A 22,275-nucleotide genomic window follows, 5' to 3' on the forward strand; every position below is an offset into this window, starting at 1 on the left:
AGGAAAACGGAAGATAATTCCACAGGCGTGCAGTTCTAAGAAAGAAGCTTTGTTCATGAAATCTACATTTAGGATTAAGCACAGATAAAGAGTTGGAGGAATTATTGATTTTCAGCTAGACGAGTGTTTTTTGTGAAAGCAATGATGCTGAGTTAAACAAAGCTGAGAGGGAAAAGATAACAAGGTCTTATATACGACATGAAAAGAAAATGGAATTCCAACCAAGAGATCTTTTTAAGATTCTAGCTGTCCCTTTAAGTGCAATTGCTTGTACCTCTTTTGCACTTGGTTCACCGGGTATGTTTGCCAGGTAGTTTTTTAAATTCTTTTTCATGAGTCCAGTTGCTCCTATAACTACTGGAATGATGACGATCTTCCTAAAATTCCAGTTTCTTTTCATGTCGTATATAAGACCTTGATATTTCATTATCTTTTCCCTCTCAGCTCTGTTTAACATCATCAGCATTATTGAGAACAAAAACTTCTACTAAGGTTACTTCTTTCTCTTTCTTTTCCCATATCACTATGTCAAGTTTAATAGCTCTGTTTTCTTGGTACATAGTTGTAGGGATTGCATAGTCATAGTGGATGGTGAACAACTTATTTCCAACTGTTCTTTCTGATATGTATGAGGGGTTGCTGCTACATTCGATATTCAGCTTTTTATTCAACTTCCAGTGGAAATATTTACACATTCCATTGTGTTGGATTGTATAGAAACTGTCCCTCAGCAGAACCTTATAATTGGATGTAAGGTGGCAGAACTATTATTTGTTGTTATTGCTGAGACCACTCATCTTCTTAAAAGCCTTGGTCATCAATCTATGATCTTGAGCAGCCATTATAATCCTTCCCTGATCACATTTAGCCAGTCTATAGAGTCTTCCTTATTGTTATACTAGCCTGGCTGCCCAGGTGTTTGGAGGTGTGTGTTGAGCAAAAAAAAGAAAAAGTTGCCGTAGGCAGACAGGCTCGAACCTGTACTGTGAAGGAGGGAAAGAATGTGAAAAAAAAAAACGTGACGTCTTTGCCGTTGCGTCCATCGCCAAACTGGAAGTGGCAAAGGTTTAAATTAAGGCTAATCAATTGAAAAGAGGGGATGGCTTTCGAAAATATCAGCGAAAAAAGCAACACTTGTAGAAAAGTGCCCAGTTGAGGGTGAAGGAATTAATGTTTTTAGCAAATTTTTCGATATTTGTTGTCCGAAGGTTCGAGCTTCAAAATGATACTGATCTCGTGAAAATCTGTCGCCTTTGGCAAAAGTTTTATGCAGACATACAAACATACATACATACATACATTTAAACAGACAAGTGAGATTTATATTATAGACTAGCGGGGGGGGGGTACCCGGCGTTGTCTGGGTATTTGTAGGTGTGTGTATGGGGGGGGGTAATTAATAATCCTGCTTAAATATTATAAAAAGACGATGTAAAAAACAAAACCAAAACGAAAAAAAAATACTAAAGAATAAGCAAAGTAATAAAAAAAAACGTTTGGTCAGGAGGAGGGATTGAACCCGGAAGTGGAAAACAATACCAACTACTTAATGGTCTCGACCACGAGTGAGAGTAATAGATTAGCATGTTAAGTTAAAGCTTATGAAGCTAAAAGAAGTTTGATTGACAGGAAGACACTAAATGAGGTCATCGCACGATCGTTATTTTTAGTTTTCACTTCCCCCAGATGACAGTGGGAAGTGGGGGGAGCGAAAGCCGAGAACACAACGTTTTTCACTGTATTTATACTAAAATGCACGACAAACAGGGGACAGAGCGAAATAGCGCGAATCTCATAAAAGTCGACGTAAATAAATCTAGAGACGACCCGCGTTCCCAAATCCTACATATTATGATATAGGACCTATATAAACAGTTTTAAGCGATAGTAACGACACCGGGAGCGTGTGCGAAAGAAGCCTTTGTGAGACATACACGAAATGGTCACACACATTTTGCCTTTTATATATATAGATTACAAAAATGTGTGTATGGAAGCAAAAAGGACAAACAAAGAAATTTAGTTCAAACTTTTATTGAAGGTCAATATTATCATAGTAGAAGACGCTGATATTTTCAAGATGTGCCAGTGATGGTGGCGGCAGAAACGGAGACGTCAATCAACTGCTTGGAATAAGGATGGCAGTTGGTCGGCAGGTTCTGGGAGTTAGTGGCGAAGGATGAGTAGTCTGGTGACTGCCAGGTGTCGTCTAGGATGAGGTTGATGATTGTTGGTTACTGCTGATGTGGTGGCTTGCGATGCCATTGGTGTTAGGTGAGGTCAATGATAACTGGCTGCTACTTATGTTGTAGCTAGGACTGCTGCTGATATCGTGGTGATGTTGGCTGCTGCTGATGCTGTCACTAAGGATTCTGCTGATATCGTCAGGTGATGTCATCGATGGCTGGCTGCTGTTGGTGCTGTGGCTAGAGCTGCTGCTGATATCGTGGTGATGTTGGCAGTGGCTGGCTGCTGCTGATGGATGCTGGTTCTGGGAGTTGGTGGTGAAGGAGGATTAGTCTGTGATTGCTACGGGTGTCGTCTAGGGTAAGGTTGATGATGGTTGGCTACTGCTGATGCAGTGGCTTGATGTCAGGTGGCTCACAATTTCTACTTCTGTTTTGCAGAAACTGCACTTGATATTGAGCAGCCATTATAATCCTTTCCTGATCAGAGTGGAGCAATATTCTGTATTTTGGGGATTTTTTCCCTTGATATAAGCGTTGTGTAAATTTGAATTTGAAAGTTTGCAAATTTCTTAGGATTTCTAGGACTCATGGCTGACGGAACAGAATTAAATAAAGGGTTCCGTTTGAAATTCCATGCAGATTCCAAAGTTCAACAGAAAGATTCTGGAGTTCAAGAAGATACACCTGAAGAAAGTTGGAGGTTACATCTATCGAAATATTGTGCAAATAACAGTCAAGATGAGAACAGTAATTTGAATAATTCAAACAATACGAATTATCAATCCTCATCTCAAAAATAATTTTTATCAAACGTAAGAAAATTTAATCTTTCATCGACATGTGTAGCAACTGCTATGCCCAGCCGGAATAAATCCTTGGCAGGAACATTTTATGGCAATCACCACTTCAACACCCTCACGTATGAAGAACGTGACATTGTGATGTGACCACACACACGCATAAAACAAAAGGAACTTTGCGTAGTAATACAGTGAACAGGCTGGAACATTCGAGAAGGCCTGTATTTAAAGATTTGTCCACCCAAAGTCAAGTTAGTTTACTCTGTGATTTCTCAAGAACAGCACATGTTTAAGATAACTCCGTCACTGAGAGACATTATCCCCCACCCCATGTCCTGATATTATGCACAGTGAACGTGAACTTTAATTCCCATCATGGAAAGTTACCACATTGAACGAGAATTTAAATCTTCCTTTAAACAATTTTATTTCGAACTACTGTTCTTACAATATGCACACACACATGCACTCGTTTATATATGAATTATGGAGTTTTTCTCAGAAAATAACCACATTAGGTTTAAGCCCACATGTGGGACTCATAAAATATCAGTAATTTCAAACGTGCTATTCTCATAAAATCTTTACTTCATTAATCCTTCATTATGAACACTCATTACAAGAAAACACTTATGTTGGAACAATTTAAACTAATATTCCTAGTACGTAAATAAATATTGTTTATTTTATACAGAGATTTTGTATTCTTTGTCGAGTGTCATTATTTTCCAGATTTCATTTTTATTTTATTTTATGTAGAGATGTGGATTGTTGAAACATTTCTATTAAGCAGCGATCGCGTTAAATTTACCTTTAATGATCCTTTGGATATACTCCTACTTTCAACTTCAATAAAGTCGCAGCACACCTAAAAATTGATAAATCCTGATTATAAATTGGTTATCCTACCGAACCACATTTCCTAAACATGCATAACTTTTCAGTTCTTACCCTTTTGTAAATGTTTTCTTTGTCAGATTTTGCATTGTTGTCTCTCAAGCTTGTAACAATATTGACTGAAGATGACGTTATATTTTACTTGATGTGAAGATTTAATGTTTGACAAAAACAAAACAAACAACAAACATAAACTAATAACTTTCACAAATCGGTCAAAATTTCAAATATTTTTAACTTTCTGAAACTGTTATTATGCCAAAGATTTCAATCACACGTGGTTGCAACCATCTTGAATCCATATTTTTACAAGTCTCAGAAACCACCATACAAAATCTGAAAAAAAAACACTTAAAAAAATTTTAAACTGTAAAGCTATACAAGTCGATAGAAGATTAAATTTTCTTGTGTTTGGCAAAAGTTATTGATTGTAAATCTCTTGCATAGGGGTTATATTTTAGAATATGACGTATGTATTATATTGTTGTTGTTGTTGCTATGTTTGTCTTAGAGAGAGTCTTAGAGGTTCATGTTGTGTGCAGATATATCGCGTATATATAAAGAGAGAGACAGTTCTGTATCTATAAGGAGACATACTATGAGATAGAGACAGTCTTATATATAAAGAGACAGGGTACAGGCTAATACAGGAGAGCCGAGCATGTAATTCAATGAGAGGAGATTTATGATATATTGATAGATAGACCGAGAGATAGTGCGTCTGGCATTTACGTTTGACAGTTCTGTGAATGCAAGTGTTTCCATAAACATTGACACATATTTTTCTTACCTTTTTTTGAGATGATGATTTTTACAAGTTCTTATAATATAAATGGGCAATACGTTTTCTGTTGGAAACATAACACGAAGACGCAGATACAAAAAGTTGTTTGTTTATTCCATTTCGATCGGTCAATGGCTTTGCATTAAGGAATTCAAGTCTTACATGATTCTTCTTCCAACCTCCGCTTCCAAAGTTCTATCAGCTCTGTCTGACTCCTCTCTTCTCCCCTCTGACTGACTGAATCCCTGACTGAGTTTTTTGATTGACTATATTGAGACCCATGACGTCATTGCATGACCAACACGTACATATCAGACACATGGCATGAAATGCCTCCGTGTTTAAACATGCATTGTTACTCACATGCGCGATTTGCACGTTTTAAAACCGTTTCTGACGACCAGGAAATTTACCATTCTCTTTGTTTTACAAAGGAATTTAACCTACTTGTTAATTCTCTAACCGATATTTTTATTATGCATTCTTTCTAAGAATGTGAATAGATTTTCCAGCCAAATTTTATTTATAAACTATTTTAAAAGAATTAACAATTTAACTGGACATTCCATTTAAAATCTATTGTTCTTTAAAACTTATCTACAGGGTTCGATTTTCGTTTTATCCGATATCATTTTCATTTAACTAATTCTCTTTATTTTTTACTTACATGAAAAGGGGACAGCCTTTTTCATGTAACAAATCTGTTTTTTCCCATCATTTGTTAATTATACTGCACAATTGCCAAGATAGCCAAATCTTATAGTCATTTGTTATTGGTATCTGTTCGTTTAACAGAGACAGCAATTTACCCACTGTATACATGGATGATGCACTCTTAAATCTACGACAGTATGAGAAACAAGGACAAATACGAGAATATCAGAACAAACGAGAATCTGCAAAAGAATGGATGATCAAAGAATTGCGGCGTTTGCGATTTAGCAAGGCACAACAATTGGAAATGTGCAGAAAAATGCAGGTGAGAATTTTGTGCTTTTTTTTTTCTTCTAATTTGTTTGTGTCACCAAATTCTAGTGTGAATCAACAAGATTTAGATGACGGTTACATCTTCATATAAGATAATGGAAGGCTTCGCTCAGGTGGAGGGAAGAACAATTGGACAAGCCAGGAATGATTGAAAGAAGAGAGGTCAATATGTAACTCCAGCAAATAAGCAGAAGTTGAGAATCTGATATCATTTTTTGGGAAAGGATACTGTGCCCTCTGCTAACATTTCAAGAGAATGATCACAAAAAAGAAAAAAAGAAAACACTGCTCGTCCCAAAACCCTAATATAGGTGAGGTGAACAAACAATGTGATAATATGCTCCAATGTGTTTGGGTTACCTTACTGTAGCGTAGAGCCTGGCTTGGGTAAGACATAGATGGTGGTCATATGTGAGATAATAGAGGCCCTAATTTAGGTGAAGGGAGGAGCAGTCAGACAAACTTGGAATGACTAAGAGCAGAGATATCAACATGTGAACCAGGTTAATAAATGGAAGTCAGTTTTGCATGAAAAATATAATTGTGTTTATAGAGTTTATTTTTGGGGTATAGCAAGTTTAGAAGACATGTGAAGAACATTGGGTAATTTTTTTAGTTACTCTAAAAATTGACATTTCTTTCATCTCATGAAAAGCAGCCATAATGATGTTGTTTTGTTAAATAATGACAAATTAACCTCGATAAGTACTTTTAAGTTCTCCATCCAGATGTAGCATTTTCAAAAACAAAATAAAAGTTTTTATACATACGTGCATGTTGTGTTTGTACGTGCGAGTCTTTTCACACTTTCTACTTCTTTTCATCATCACCATTTCGTCTACAGGTTACTATAGAAATAAACTTCTATTCATTTCTATTGTTATAGAAATAAACTTCTTTTCGTCTACTGGTTGCTATAGAAATGAGCTTCTTTTCATCTACTGGTTGCTATAGAAATAAACTTCTTTTCATCTACTGGTTACTATAGAAATAAACTTCTTTTCGTCTACAGGTTGCTATAGAAATGAGCTTTTTTTCATCTACTGGTTACTATAGAAATAAACTTCTTTTCGTCTACAGGTTGCTATAGAAATGAGCTTCTTTTAATCTACTGGTTGCTATAGAAATACACTTCTTTTCGTCTACTGGTTGCTATAGAAATAAACTTCTTTTCGTCTACTGGTTACTATAGAAATAAACTTCTTTTCGTCTACTGGTTACTATAGAAATAAACTTTTTTCATCTACTGGTTGCTATAGAAATAAACTTCTTTTTGTCTACTGGTTCCTATAGAAATAAGCTTCTATTCATCTATTGGTTGCTATAGAAGTAAACTTCTTTTCGTCGACTGGTTGCTATAGAAATGAGTTTCTTTTCGTCTACAGGTTGCTATAGAAATGAGATTCTTTTCACAAAAAAAGAGGACACAGGGAAAGCTTTGCTGTTTTCATAAATGGTTTTATTTAAAGAAAGAGACTAATGTTATCCTTGGACTGAAGAGAAGTCAGAGACTAATCCCAACACCATTAAAGGCAAATATTCTTATCTCCTAAAAATAATAATAAATATTTATATCAAGTTACTCAAAAACAATGCGGAGTTTCTTATCACCCTACTCTCTAATGAAACGTATATTTATGTTTGTGTGTACTCGGCCAACGATGAGCGTCTTGTCTTTCCCTTTTCCATCAAGCATAATTAAAAATATATTAGCGTATTACTGCACACAACTACTCAATCTAAAATATTGAACAATGGCTCAATCTAGAATATTGAACAATGGCTCAATCTAGAATATTGAACAATGGCTCAATCTAGAATATTGAACAATGGCTCAATCTAGAATACTGAACAATGGCTCAATCTAGAATACTGGAAAATGGCTAAATCTAGAATACTGAACAATGACTCAATCTAAAATATTGAACAATGGCTCAATCTAGAATATTGAACAATGGCTCAATCTAGAATATTGAACAATGGCTCAATCTAGAATACTGAACAATGGTTCAATCTAGAATACTGGACAATGGCTAAATCTAGAATACTGAACAATGGCTCAATCTAGAATATTGAACAATGGCTCAATCTAGAATACTGAACAATGGTTCAATCTAGAATACTGAACAATGGCTCAATCTAGAATATTGAACAATGGCTCAATCTAGAATATTGAACAATGGCTCCATGTAGAATATTGAACAATGGCTTAATTTAGAATACTGAACAATGGCTCAATCTAAAATACTGGACAATGGCTAAATCTAGAATACTGAACAATGGCTCAATCTAGAATACTGAACAATGGCTCAATCTAGAATACTGGACAATGGCTAAATCTAGAATACTGAACAATGGCTCAATCTAGAATATTGAACAATGGCTCAATCTAGAATATTGAACAATGGCTCAATGTAGAATACTGAACAATGGCTTAATTTAGAATATTGAACAATGGCTCAATCTAGAATACTGGACAATGGTTCAATCTAGAATACTGAACAATGGCTCAATCTAGAATATTGAACAGTGGCTCAATCTAGAATATTGAACAATGGCTCAATGTAGAATACTGAACAATGGCTCAATCTAGAATATTGAACAATGGCTCAATCTAGAATACTGAACAATGGCTCAATCTAGAATATTGGACAATGGCTCAATGTAGAATATTGAACAATGGCTCAATCTAGAATATTGAACAATGGCTCAATCTAGAATATTGGACAATGGCTCAATCTAGAATATTGAACAATGGCTCAATCTAGAATATTGAACAATGGCTCAATGTAGAATACTGAACAATGGCTCAATCTAGAATATTGAACAATGGCTCAATCTAGAATACTGAACAATGGCTCAATCTAGAATATTGGACAATGGCTCAATGTAGAATACTGAACAATGGCTTAATTTAGAATATTGAACACTGACTCTCAAGCAACACAGAGTAGCTTTTCTCGATACAACATAATTTTTCCCAGGTAACGCATCGTTTAAAAACAGCTGCTCTTTGTAAGATTGCTATAGTTAGGATATTGTTGACTCCCGAACAACACCGAATAACACATCTGACAAGATGACCATTGGATTAACTTATAGTATTTACTAAATATAATACTTTTTTATTATTATTGTTATTATTACTAGCGGGACCTGTGGAAATTCCACAGAGGCACAGCCATATGTATTTTGTTGATGTCGGCATTCTGTAGATGTTCAGTATAAATGGAGACGCTTTGATATAATTGTAGCTCTTTTGTTAAAACTGCAAAAGTATCTATCAACGCTAGAAAGGACGTCCGGCATAGATCTCATAAAATATGCTTATATATTATATTTTAATTCTTGCAGATTTCATATATATATTATTATAGAGTTAATGTTCTATCGACTTTTATATATTATAAAGCTGTGATTTTAAAAAAAATTAAAATATATATATATATATCCATATGACTTGGGTACATCAGCTTGAATCAAAACCAAAATCAAAATTTATGAAAAAAATATATGTACATATATATAACTTGAGTTTCTTCAGCTATAATCGAAACCGAAACCAAAACTTATGAAGAATTCTTGGTAAAATCATTTATTACAAGAAATGGAAGTCCGTAACAATTAAACAACTGGAATTCGGATGTAAGCGTGACACACAGAATAAATAATACACACGCTATCCTATTAATATATACATAACAGTTTTTCTTCTTACTTCAGTAAAGCTACACACAATGGTGCAATGCCATACAAATAAATTGTTGTTTAAAGAAAGACTTTGTTCTCCTTATTTAATTAACTTTTTTTTTTATTATTACATTTTCACCCCAAACAAGGCACATTGCCACTTTGATGTAGGGGGCTACTATTAGGGACACAGGCTACAGGGGTACTAGGTGGGGAGTTGGGCAGCGAGATGTCGGTTCACATTACACTTGAACTTCTGCATGTCAGTACAGTTGGGAAAGCAGGAACTGGCAGGGAGTTCCAAAGTCTAGCGGTTCTGGGTAAGAAACTACTGGAGTAGAAGGCTCTCTTACATCTAGGGATCTCAACTGTGAAGAGGTGGGATTTTGCTGCTTGTCAGAGGTATTTACATAGAAGGGGTACAAGTGCTTGCAGCTTGTCAGAACATTCACCATTATAGTACTTGTAGAATAGGTACAGGGATGTTACATTGCGTCGATGGGACAGAGGCTGAAGCTTGGATGATATTTCAGGACCTATTAGGTTGGCAACTCTCTTTTGAACCTTGTCTAGGAGTGAGAGACTAGTAGCAGATGCACTGGCCCAAATATGACAACAGTACTCCATACATGGGCGAATGGTGGCCTTATAGAGGTATAGGATACTTTCAGGCATCAGTAGCTTTCTAGCACGGTAGAGAGAACCTACTTTTTTTGTAGCGGTCCTAGCAATGTTCTCAATGTAATTGTTCCAACTCATGTTTCCTGTGAACGTTAGGCCGAGGAGTTTAAAAGATGTGCTTTCAGATAAAGAGTCTTTGGCCATTGCTATTGGTGGTAGAGAAGGTTTCTTGTAGTTATTGAAGGAAACCATTGAATGTGACCATCCATTTTTGTCTCGATTCCACTACAGATTATTATAATTTATACAAAGATTAGTTCCTATACCTTTGCCAGGTGTGCTACGTATCTATTAACTACTTTTCGACCAAAAACATAAAGTGTGGCAGAGATGATTTCAAGTCCAAACAATGAAGTCAATAACAATTAAATGAGAGTCATTCGGATGTAAGCATGACACACAAAATAAATAACACACATGCAATCCTATTAATATAGAGATTATTATTATTATTATTATTATTATTATTATTATTATTATTATGCCTATATATATAAAATGAACTCATTTTTCCCCCTCTGATTTTGATCTTAATAGGATTAAAAATCAAGACATTTCATGCAAATGTAATATGCACAAATTGCAGCACAATATCTGAGGGGTGTTATAGGCCTATTACCTCTCCACTTCCTTGATAATCGTAGATTCCTATATTTTTTCTGTTGAGAGTTCACTGCCAAAATCGGTTAAAAATCAATGGAGGTAGTAAAATCTTTTCTCTATAATAAATTCCTCCTTCCCTCGCCATCACTTTACACCATTGCAGGATCGTCCACAAGGGACAGTTATGAAAGAACACCGGTTTGGGGTTTCTTTACGTTGTAGTTGCTTAAAAAACCTGGAATGGACTTAACTGATTCGAAGGGTTATTTATGCCATTTTTTTTTTCTTTACTTTTTGCTGTGTTTTTTTGTTTTAGTTGTTCCGAACACGTTCATCATTTTTTCCTCTTTTGTTTTTCCGATTTCTTTTTTAAAGAAGTTTTATGTTTGTTCGCTGTTTTTGTTGGGTTTTCATTTCGCCGATTTTGTACAGAAGTTTACCATCGTTTTTTTATTTTTTTTTATTTAAACAGGGTTATTTACTTCGCTTTTTCTTTACTTTAACCCCTCCCCCTTACACACACACCTCCAAACAACCGGGCAACGCCGGGTACCCCCGCTAGTTATCAAATAATAATAAAATCTGGCTGATCACTCATATCATAAGTCACTTGAAGATGAACTGTTCCAGGAAAAAACTTTTTGGTGGCCAACATCTAGTAACTTTAATTCCTTTTAATTAAAGAAATTTTAAAATTTTATTTATTAATTTTTTGAAATGGAGTTGATGTCCAACCCCTATCGATTACCTTCTGTAACGCTAGTGACAATCATCAAACGATACATTACATTGACTAAAATATTAATAACCTTCAATTAATCTATCTATTAATCTATCTCCCTCTATTTTTCAGCGACGCGTTTACAATTTCATAGTGATCAAAACTTGATTCTTTACATTATGACCTTGAAAACATTGCGAACCCGTCTCTGCACTATCGTTGTTTTCATGGCGTTTGTATGAGCTTCAATCTATGTTCCCCGTCGTCAAACTTTCACAAAAAACACTCGACTAGCAACAACCATTATTAACAATTCCCCCACTCTCTATCTGTGCCTAAATCTAAATGCAGATTCCATGAACAAAACTTTTTTCCTAGAACTGCCTGCCTGTGGAACTCTGTTCCACTTTCCGGCTGACTACAATATGGTCGTCTTCAAGTCCAGTGTAAACAAGTTCTTATTGAACCGGCCCCTTAAATTATCAAATTATACCTAATTTCAACAACGATTACTATGCTGTGTTCTGCAGTAACCACCATACACTCATTAACCCTCATCCTTGAGTGTCCTTCAGGCTTTGATAAGTAATGACTCCCCCGTGAAAAAAAAATGAATAATTCAAATGGGTCAGACAGCTTAGTGCATAAGGCCACTGTTTTGGGGGGGGGGACATTTCGTCCAACTCGATAGCATTATGAATCATGACATTTTTCCTTCTTACTTCAAGCAACCTACACTCAACGGTGCAATGCCGTACAAATAAATTGTTGTTTATAGAAGACCTTTGTTCTCCTTCATTTAATGAACTTTTTACCGATTCTTGTAATTTATACAAAGATTAGTTCATATACCTTTGCCAGGTGTGCTGTGTATCCATTAACTACTTTTCAACCAAGAAACATGAACTGTGGTAGAGATAATTCTCTTCATATACTGCTATTTCTATGGAGCTTATACCGAGTACCCTCCACAAAATGCCACCCACGTGATCATTAATAAAATTCACAATCTTTTCTGTAATAATATTTAATACAAATAAACTTGTCAGTACCTGACTTGTCCATAAAGTTTGAGTCAAGCATGTTCAACAGTCTTCATTTTATTGCCCTTTAATGATTTTGTGGTCATTTTAGTGATCGATTCATCAGAAGCAGATGTGATTTTTATTTACATTAATCTAGAACTGGCCCCCGCCCTGTGCGGCCCGGGCGACAAGATCAAAGTGTAGTATCTGTTCCGGCAGATACTGCAAGCTATGACTAGCTAGGACTAGCTATGACTAGCAAAGACCAGATGTGGGGGCAACCCCACATGCCTGACCTTTAACCAGCTCCCACTTCCCACCTCTCGGGAGCTGGTCCCCTTTTTCCCTTCCCCCTCCCTTCACTCCTCACATTAAAAATCGGCCTTGTGCCTAATTTGCTCAGTGGGGGAGCAAATAAATACCATCTGTTCCGGCAGATACTGCAAGCTATGACTAGCTATGACTAGCAAAGACCAGATGTGGGGGCAAACCCACATGCCTGACCTTTAACCAGCTCCCATTTCCCACCTCTCGGGAGCTGGTCCCCATTTTCCCTTCCCCCTTCCTTCACTCCTCACATTAAAAATCGGCCTTGTGCCTAATTTGCTCGGTGGGGGAGCAAATAAATACCATCTGTTCCGACAGATACTGCAAGCAAAGACCATATGTGGGGGCGACCCCACATATAAGACCTTGGTCAATGTAGGGGCAACCCTTCATACCAATTGTCACTATCCAGCTCCCCTACTCCCCGGGGAGCTGGGTCCCATTTCCCCTTCACTCCTCACATTAAAAATCGGCCTTGTGCCTAATTTGCTCGGTGGGGGAGCAAATAAATACCATCTGTTCCGACAGATACTGCAAGCAAAGACCATATGTGGGGGTAACCCCACATATCAGACCTTGGTCAATGTAGGGATCACCCTACAGACCAAAAGTTACTATCCAGTTCCAATTTCCCACCTCTCGGGAGCTGGTCCCCTTTTCCCTCCCCCCTCCCTCTCTCTCCACATTAAAAAATGGCCTTGTGCCTAATTTGCTCAGTGGGGAAGCAAATAAATAACACTGCAAGCAAAGACCATATGTGGAGGTAACCCCACATATCAGACCTTGGTCAATGTAGGGATCACCCTACAGACCAAAAGTTACTATCCAGCTCCCATTTCCCACCCATTGGGAGCTGGTCCCCTTTTCCCTCCCCCCTCCCTCTCTCTCTCCACATTAAAAAACGGCCTTGTGCCTAATTTGCTCAGTGGGGAAGCAAATAAATATATACATTAATCTAGAACTTATTGCTTCTCAGACATAAGGGACTACTGTTTATTAGCAGCCATATTTATAGAGGCATGATAATTGGGGAGTTGTGCAGCATGATATTTGTTCACATTACATTTAAATTGCTGCATGTCTGTACAATCAGAACAAAAAAGAGCAAGGAGGGTTTTCCAAAGACAATCCATTTGTGAAAAGTTGTTATTAGTGTAAAACCTTGATAGGGAAGAAGGGGTAATTTTGCTGCTTGTCAGGTGGTCGGAAGTATTTATCTTGAGGAGGCATAATGCAGCACGTTTGTTAGAACATATTACATTGAGTTATTTGTAAAACAAGTACAAGGATGCAATATTGTGGCAATGAAGCAGAGGCAAGAGCTTGGCAGACAGTGTGTGATCTATTAAATTAGATGCTCTTTTTTTTTCTTTTTTTTGGGGAGGCATATCTAGGAGAGAGAGGAAGAAAGGATAGTGGTTGGTACACCAGCCCAGATGTAATAACAATACTCCATGCCTGGGAAAATGGTGGCTTTGTCCAGATATATTTGCCAGGATACTAGCAGTGAGGGGAGGGCGCCTGGCTTTGCCCGGGCATAAAATACGCTTAATTTTAATTTGACCAGATTTTGTATATATTATTATAGTCAAGCTTTCAAAATTTAAAAAAAAAAACGTATTTAGGTGCCATCAGCTAGACTCGAAACCAACACTGTTGCATTCAAAGCTGGTGACGTTACCACTGTACCAACGTGACATTAAAAATTAACGGATTAAAAATTAAAAATAAACTAAGATGAATATACAAAATGTATAACGATTTTTTTTTCAATTTTGACCCATTTTTGACCCTTTAAAAACAATTTTAACTGGCTAAAGACTCATAAAAGAATGGCCTGTAAAAAATCTAATCATTTGAGACCCCAGTGCTGCTCTGCAACTTTTAATTTTAGAGGAGATAGAATTTGAAAATACACAGACAGACAGACATATAGCCGTTTATATATTAGACTAGCAAATGAGAGACGTTTTCTAGTCTGCATGCTGAATCAGCTTCTCAATCATCAGACTTATACCCTCAAGAATTTAATCTATAAGGTCATCATGTGTGAACTGAAGAAAGTTATTGCAGCTAACATTAGGGTAGTACCAAAAGATTGGTTTGATTTGGAATGTTTCATGGCAATGCGTTAGTTAATGCTCAATCAAATTGTAACAGAGCGCAGACACAAATATGAAATGCAAAATGACGTCACTTCAAGGAAAAAGGCCATTTAAATGGTTCGTTGGTTGTTTTACGGCATATCAACCCTTTTCAGGTTATCTAATGCTGAATCCAAAGATTTTGAAGAAAAAATTTTTAATAGAATATATTTGTTGTTTTCAAGTCGGCTTCTATTTAACCCATAGCTGGGATCCTAACAGGTACTACCACTCCAGGTAGAGTGGACCTGGGAGCAATGGCAATTAAAGGGTGGCTCCACACTCCCCAAAGCCCACAAGCTGGGGCCTCACCACTGGATATAGTTTGAGGTCATATCCAGGACCAGCCATTTAAAAGAGAGACAACAAGTTACACAGACGATCACGTGAGAAACGTCACAGGCATAATAAGAAGTCATGTGTGGCGGGAGAATGAGGAAATAAATGTTTTTGCTGCACGAAAAAGTCAGTTCCAGTTATTCTTTGTCTTGACCTCCTTTCCGACATAGACTGCATACAACGTGTAGGTTCCATGTGTAACGTGTGTAACAGTACAAAATTATCGAATTGAATCGTTTCTATTATTTATTTTATTTATTTGCGGACTATTATCCTCATCTCCTAGTTGTTGTTTCATGATGTTTCGGCCAATTATTCATATGGCCTTCGTCAGGTGGTTAACCACAACAGGATAGGAATGCCGAATCTCCCAACTGCATTTGCAGCAATTATTGCCCTCCATAGTTGTTTTCATCTCACCACGGCTTTTGGCCAACTCATCCTTTGGCCGTTTTTATTCATTAATTTTTTGTTATCGTTTCTATTCGCTATCTTTTTTATTTTTTAACATGGTTTCATTTGATTTCATTTGGTTGTTTTGTTTTATGGCATAGTAACACTTTTGGGGTTATTTCGTGCTGGATCCAGTAATTTTGTTAAATGTTTTTCTTTTTGCTCCAAGTTCTTTATATCTTCAAATATTTATTTATAGTGTTTGGTTTGATTGTTTTGTAAAGAAAAATTGTTTTAATTTTTTTAAGATGGTTTGATTTTATTTTGTTTATGTTAAAATGTTTTAGGTAAACATGTAAAGTATGACTCCCAGAATTTCGATAATCTTATTTAGAACTACGTGTAAGGACAATCAACCAATGAGAAGCCTCCAAACTCATTATAAAAATATCAAATTTTGGATGCAAGTAAGTTCACTATCAGTCCCTGTCTTGACACAACTGAACCACTGCTTATTGTAACCACATTGATTCTTTGCTGACTGGATTTACTGCCGCCATCTTTGTTCTACAGAATGGCTCAACACTTAGTTTAGTTATTTTGTTTTATGGCATATCAACCCTTTTCAGATTATTTCATGCTGACTCCGATAATTTTGTTAAAAGGTTTTATGCTCCAAGTTGTTTATATCTTCAAATAAATTATTATTATTATTATTATTATTATTATTATTATTATTATTATTATTATTATTATTCATGTTCTGTTTGGTTGGTTTGTTGAGGAATTTTTTTTTTGTTTGTTTTTAGTTTTGTAGAGCATGATTGTTGTATTTTTTACAAATAATCTTTTTTTTTAAGGAAATAAATAACATTAAAGTTTGGTGCATTTAAGCCAGGAAGCTGATATCTTCAGACCAAAAAGATGGTTTGAAGTTAAATTTTATTGAGGAGTTCTATTTCTTTAATGAAATTTTAGATATGTGTTTTTGAACAGGTACTTTACACTATTTGAATTATATTGTTTTTTCTTTGTCAGAGATTATTACAGTGCATTATTATATGTTTAACTGTCTGTGATTTTTTGACATGAAATAACCACTGGAGACTCTTTACCATTCAGTAAATGCAAGGTGAAGAGAGGATCATGTTAGAGCTATTGAGAATTTTGCACATCATATCCAGATGTGCCTTTTGTTTTTATTGTTACTCTTGTTCTCCCAGACAAGGCATATTGCCACTGCGACTATGTCTACAGAAGACTATGTAAGGAGATGAACAAGATCATTATTTAAACTTCTGCACTGGTGTTACCAGATCAGGCTGTCTGAAAATGTTGGCTTCCTAAGATGAAATGTACCTAACATTGATGTTTTTTTTTTATTTTTCTACTTCATTTTGCAAAACTTAATTGTATTCTGTAAAACCGAAAACAAAAACCACTTTCCACCTTTTCTTTCTTCCCATTTCCCCTTTTCTCTTTCTATCCCCCCCCACACTTCCTGACTGGTTTCCTAACTTAAAATGTACTAAACATTAATACTGTAACCCTTTTCCCATTGCAAAACTCGTTCATGTTCTGCAGGGCAGGGAACAAAAACAATAAAATCCACTATAAAACAACCAAACCAAACACTACAAACTAACAATTGAAGATACAAAGAGCTTGAAGAATAAAAACCTTCTTCAAAATAACTGGATGCAACATGAATACTATTTCCAAAATGACTGGATTCAGCATTAAATAACCCGAAAAGGGTTGATATGCCATAAAACAAGCAAACCAAATCAAACTTCTGCATATTAGTACAGTCAGGGAAGTAGCAAGCAGGGAGGGAATTCCAAAGTATAGCAAGCTGATAGAAGAAATTGTTAGAGTAGAAAGCTTTCTGGCATTTAGGGACCTCAACAGTGAAGTGGTGGAATTTTGCTGCTTGTTGTGTTGTATGTATGTTGAGGGCGCGCATGTGCTATGAGTTCATCAGCACACATTCCATTAAAGTACTTGTAAAACAGACACAGAGATGTAATATTGTAATATTGTAATATTGTAACATTGTAATATTGTAATATTGTAACATTGTAATATTGCAATATTGTAATATTGTAATATTGTAACATTGTAATATTGTAATATTGTAATATTGTAACATTGTAATATTGTAACATTGTAATATTGTAATATTGTAATATTGTAACATTGTAACATTGTAATATTGTAATATTGTAACATTGTAATATTGTAACATTGTAATATTGTAATATTGTAATATTGCAATATTGTAATATTATAACATTGTAATATTGTAATATTGTAACATTGTAATATTGTAATATTGTAACATTGTAATATTGTAATATTGTAACATTGTAATATTGTAATATTGTAACATTGTAATATTGTAATATTGTAACATTGTAATATTGTAATATTGTAATATTACAATATTGTAATATTGTAATATTACAATATTGTAATATTGTATCCGGTACCTTTACAAGGCCACCATTCATCCATGCATGGAGTATTGTTGCCACATCTGGGCTGGTGCATCTACCACTAGTCTCTTCATCTTTGATAAAGTCCAAAAAAGAGTTGTCAATCTAATCGGTCCCACTTTATCAACTAAGCTCCAGCCCCGGTCCCATCACTGCAATGTTGCATCACTGTGCCTGTTGTACAAATATTTTTTCTTTTTACAAAGGCATCACCACTTATCAAGGCCAAGACGCCACTCGAGGATAAGGGTTAAAGGGTGTACAGTAGACAATTGGACAATAAAGTAATCGTTAGTAATGGAAATTCGGTAAATTTGTTAACCTAAGTGGAACGGCTCATCAAAAACTTGTTTACGTTAGACTTGAAGACAACCATATTGTAGTCAGCTGGAAAGCAGGAAAACAAAAGACAATTCCATAGGCGTGCAGTTCTAAGAAATAAATATTTTAATGGAATGTGTTCTGATGAACTCGTTTCATTTGTACCCCCTCGACGTACATATTCCCGACAAGCCCGCTTAACAATAAGATCTCACCCCTTCACTATTGTTGTCCCTAAATGCCAGAAAGCTTTCTATTTTAATAGTTTCTTCCCTCGAACAGCTAGACGTTGGAATTCCCTTCCTGCTGCCTGCTTCCCTGGCTATACTGATATGCAGAAGTTTAAATGTAACACAAACAAATATCTTGTTTTTTTTTTGTTTTTTTGTTTTTTTTACACAGTGGTCACCACTTATCAAGGCCCGGAAGCCACTCAGGGGTAAGGGTTATTGTTAATCTTACCTAGACGTGGCCCCAAATAGTAGCCCCTTACGTCCAAGTGGCGATATGCTTTGTAAGGGGTGAACATGAGTAAAAAAAAAAATATTGTGGTGATCAGGCAGGGATTGGAGCTTCATTGGTAGTCTAGGGCTTATTAAATTGGAGACTCTTTTTTTGGCTCGGTCTAAGAGAGAGAGAGACTAGTCATCAGACCAGGTGTTGCAACAATACTCCATGCATGGACGAATGGTGATTTTGTAGAGATACAGGATACTTTATTTTTTTATTTTTTTTTATTCAATTTTCACCCTAAACGCCTCAGTGCCACTTTGATGTAGGGAGCTACTATCAGGGACATAAGTTGCAGGGATACTATGTAAGGAGTTGAGCAGCAAGATGTTTGTTCACATTACACTTGAATTTCTGCATGTTGGGGAAGCAGGAATCCGGAAGCGAATTCCAGAGTCTAGCAGTTCTGGGGAAGAAACTATTAGAGTACAAGGCTTTCTTACATCTAGGGATCTTTACTGTGTAGGGGTGAGACTTTGCTGCTTGTTGGGTTTGTCATGGGTATTTATGTCAAGGGCGTACAAAGGCTTGTAGTTCCACCAGTAAAACAGGCAGAGGGATGCAACATATAGTTGATGGGACAGAGGTTGAAGCTTAAATGATAGTTCTGGTTGGTTGGTTGTTTTTGTTTTACGGCATATCAACCCTTTTCAGGTTATTTAATGCCGAATCCAAAGATTTTGAAGACAAATTTTTAATAGAATATATTTTTTGTTTTTAAGTCAGTTTCTATTTAACCCATAGTTGGGACCCTAACAGGTACTACCACTCGGTGTCAGAGTGGACCTGGGAGCAATGGTAATTAAAGGGTGGCTCCACACTCCCCAAAGCCCGCAAGCTGGGGCCTCACCACTGGATATAGTTTAAGGTCATATCCAGGACCAAGATAGTTCTGGACCTATCAGGTAGGCGACTCTCTTTTGAACTCTCTCCAGGAGTGAGAGACTAGTAGCAGATGCACCAGCACAAATGTGGCAACAATACTCCATACATGGGTGAATGGTGACCTTGTAGAGGTACAGAATATTTTCAGGCGTAAGTAACTTTCTAACATGGTAGAGAGGGCCCACCTTCCTTGTAGCAGCCACGGCAGTGCCCTCGATGTATCTGTTCCAGCTCATGTTCCCTGTGAACGTTCAAGTGTGAATAATTTTCTAGTATGGTAGAGGGAACCTACTTTTTCTGTAGCAGTCTTTGTAATATCGTAGCCTCGCTGTAGTCACAGCGAGATCTACTCAAATAGAATAATGGTGCGCAGCCCCCAACTGTAAAATCCAGTTGTCGTGCGTCTGTTTCAAGTTTGTTTCAGCTGCGCCCATGTCGCCTTTCTATATCCACGCAAATTCTGTGGGTATATAAACAAAACTCTGCTTTTACACACAGATGTCTTTGAAAGCATCTTATGTCGCAAAGATATTTTTTTTTCATCCAATCAGATTACGAAAAAAACAAATTTCAAAAATATTTTTTCAGACAGCGTTCGTGGAGCCAGTTAGAAATATATAAAAAGGGCATTTTGTGCCCCAGCCAGCATGCTGTAGACATCATCATTGACTCCGTCCACGGAACGTTAAACACGCTGGCAATTGATAATTAATTTTCTATAGAAATAGACTTTTTGCCCTTTTCTATCTCTCTACTAAAGTAATGTTGGATAATTATTTCTATCTCTCTACTAAAGTAATGTTGGATAATTATTCCTATCTCTCTACTAAAGTAATGTTGGGTAATTATTCCTATCTCTCTACTAAAGTAATGTTGGATAATTATTCCTATCTCTCTACTAAAGTAATGTTGGATAATTATTCCTATCTCTCTACTAAAGTGATGTTGGGTAATTATTTCTATCTCTCTACTAAAGTAATGTTGGATAATTATTTCTATCTCTCTACTAAAGTAATGTTGGATAATTATTTCTATCTCTCTACTAAAGTAATGTTGGGTAATTATTTCTATCTCTCTACTAAAGTAAGCGATGGATAATTATTTCTATCTCTCTACTAAAGTAATGTTGGATAATTATTTCTATCTCTCTACTAAAGTAATGTTGGATAATTATTTCTATCTCTCTACTAAAGTAATGTTGGGTAATTATTTCTATCTCTCTACTAAAGTAATGTTGGATAATTATTTCTATCTCTCTACTAAAGTAATGTTGGATAATTATTTCTATCTCTCTACTAAAGTAATGTTGGATAATTATTTCTATCTCTCTACTAAAGTAATGTTGGATAATTATTTCTATCTCTCTACTAAAGTAATGTTGGATAATTATTTCTATCTCTCTACTAAAGTAATGTTGGGTAATTATTTCTATCTCTCTACTAAAGTAATGTTGGATAATTATTTCTATCTCTCTACTAAAGTAATGTTGGATAATTATTTCTATCTCTCTACTAAAGTAATGTTGGGTAATTATTTCTATCTCTCTACTAAAGTAAGCGATGGATAATTATTTCTATCTCTCTACTAAAGTAATGTTGGATAATTATTTCTATCTCTCTACTAAAGTAATGTTGGGTAATTATTTCTATCTCTCTACTAAAGTAATGTTGGATAATTATTTCTATCTCTCTACTAAAGTAATGTTGGATAATTATTTCTATCTCTCTACTAAAGTAATGTTGGATAATTATTTCTATCTCTCTACTAAAGTAATGTTGGATAATTATTTCTATCTCTCTACTAAAGTAATGTTGGATAATTATTTCTATCTCTCTACTAAAGTAATGTTGGATAATTATTTCTATCTCTCTACTAAAGTAATGTTGGATAATTATTTCTATCTCTCTACTAAAGTAATGTTGGATAATTATTTCTATCTCTCTACTAAAGTAATGTTGGGTAATTATTTCTATCTCTCTACTAAAGTAATGTTGGATAATTATTTCTATCTCTCTACTAAAGTAATGTTGGATAATTATTTCTATCTCTCTACTAAAGTAATGTTGGGTAATTATTTCTATCTCTCTACTAAAGTAAGCGATGGATAATTATTTCTATCTCTCTACTAAAGTAATGTTGGATAATTATTTCTATCTCTCTACTAAAGTAATGTTGGATAATTATTTCTATCTCTCTACTAAAGTAATGTTGGGTAATTATTTCTATCTCTCTACTAAAGTAATGTTGGTTAATTATTTCTATCTCTCTACTAAAGTAATGTTGGATAATTATTTCTATCTCTCTACTAAAGTAATGTTGGATAATTATTTCTATCTCTCTACTAAAGTAATGTTGGGTAATTATTTCTATCTCTCTACTAAAGTAATGCTTGATAATTATTTCTATCTCTCTACTAAAGTAAGCGATGGATAATTATTTCTATCTCTCTACTAAAGTAATGTTGGATAATTATTTCTATCT

The 22,275-nt window shown here is 35.5% G+C and overlaps 1 protein-coding gene across 1 annotated transcript in view; it reads left to right on the forward strand.

Moving 5' to 3' along the window:
• The window catches only part of LOC145269057 (androglobin-like), a 245,402-nt gene extending 238,853 nt beyond the window's left edge, over positions 1–6,549 (forward strand). Inside the window, exons 39-40 of the mRNA XM_080124658.1 lie at positions 5,466–5,649; positions 6,544–6,549. Coding sequence (XP_079980784.1) covers positions 5,466–5,649; positions 6,544–6,549 — 190 coding nt within the window. The remainder of the gene's footprint in view (positions 1–5,465; positions 5,650–6,543) is intronic.
• The last annotated feature ends 15,726 nt before the right edge of the window (positions 6,550–22,275 follow it).

The sequence above is a fragment of the Euprymna scolopes genome, chromosome 45 (genome assembly GCF_053919585.1).
Source record: "Euprymna scolopes isolate OS-2025 chromosome 45, ASM5391958v1, whole genome shotgun sequence".
Classification (NCBI taxonomy): Eukaryota; Metazoa; Mollusca; class Cephalopoda; order Sepiida; family Sepiolidae; genus Euprymna; species Euprymna scolopes.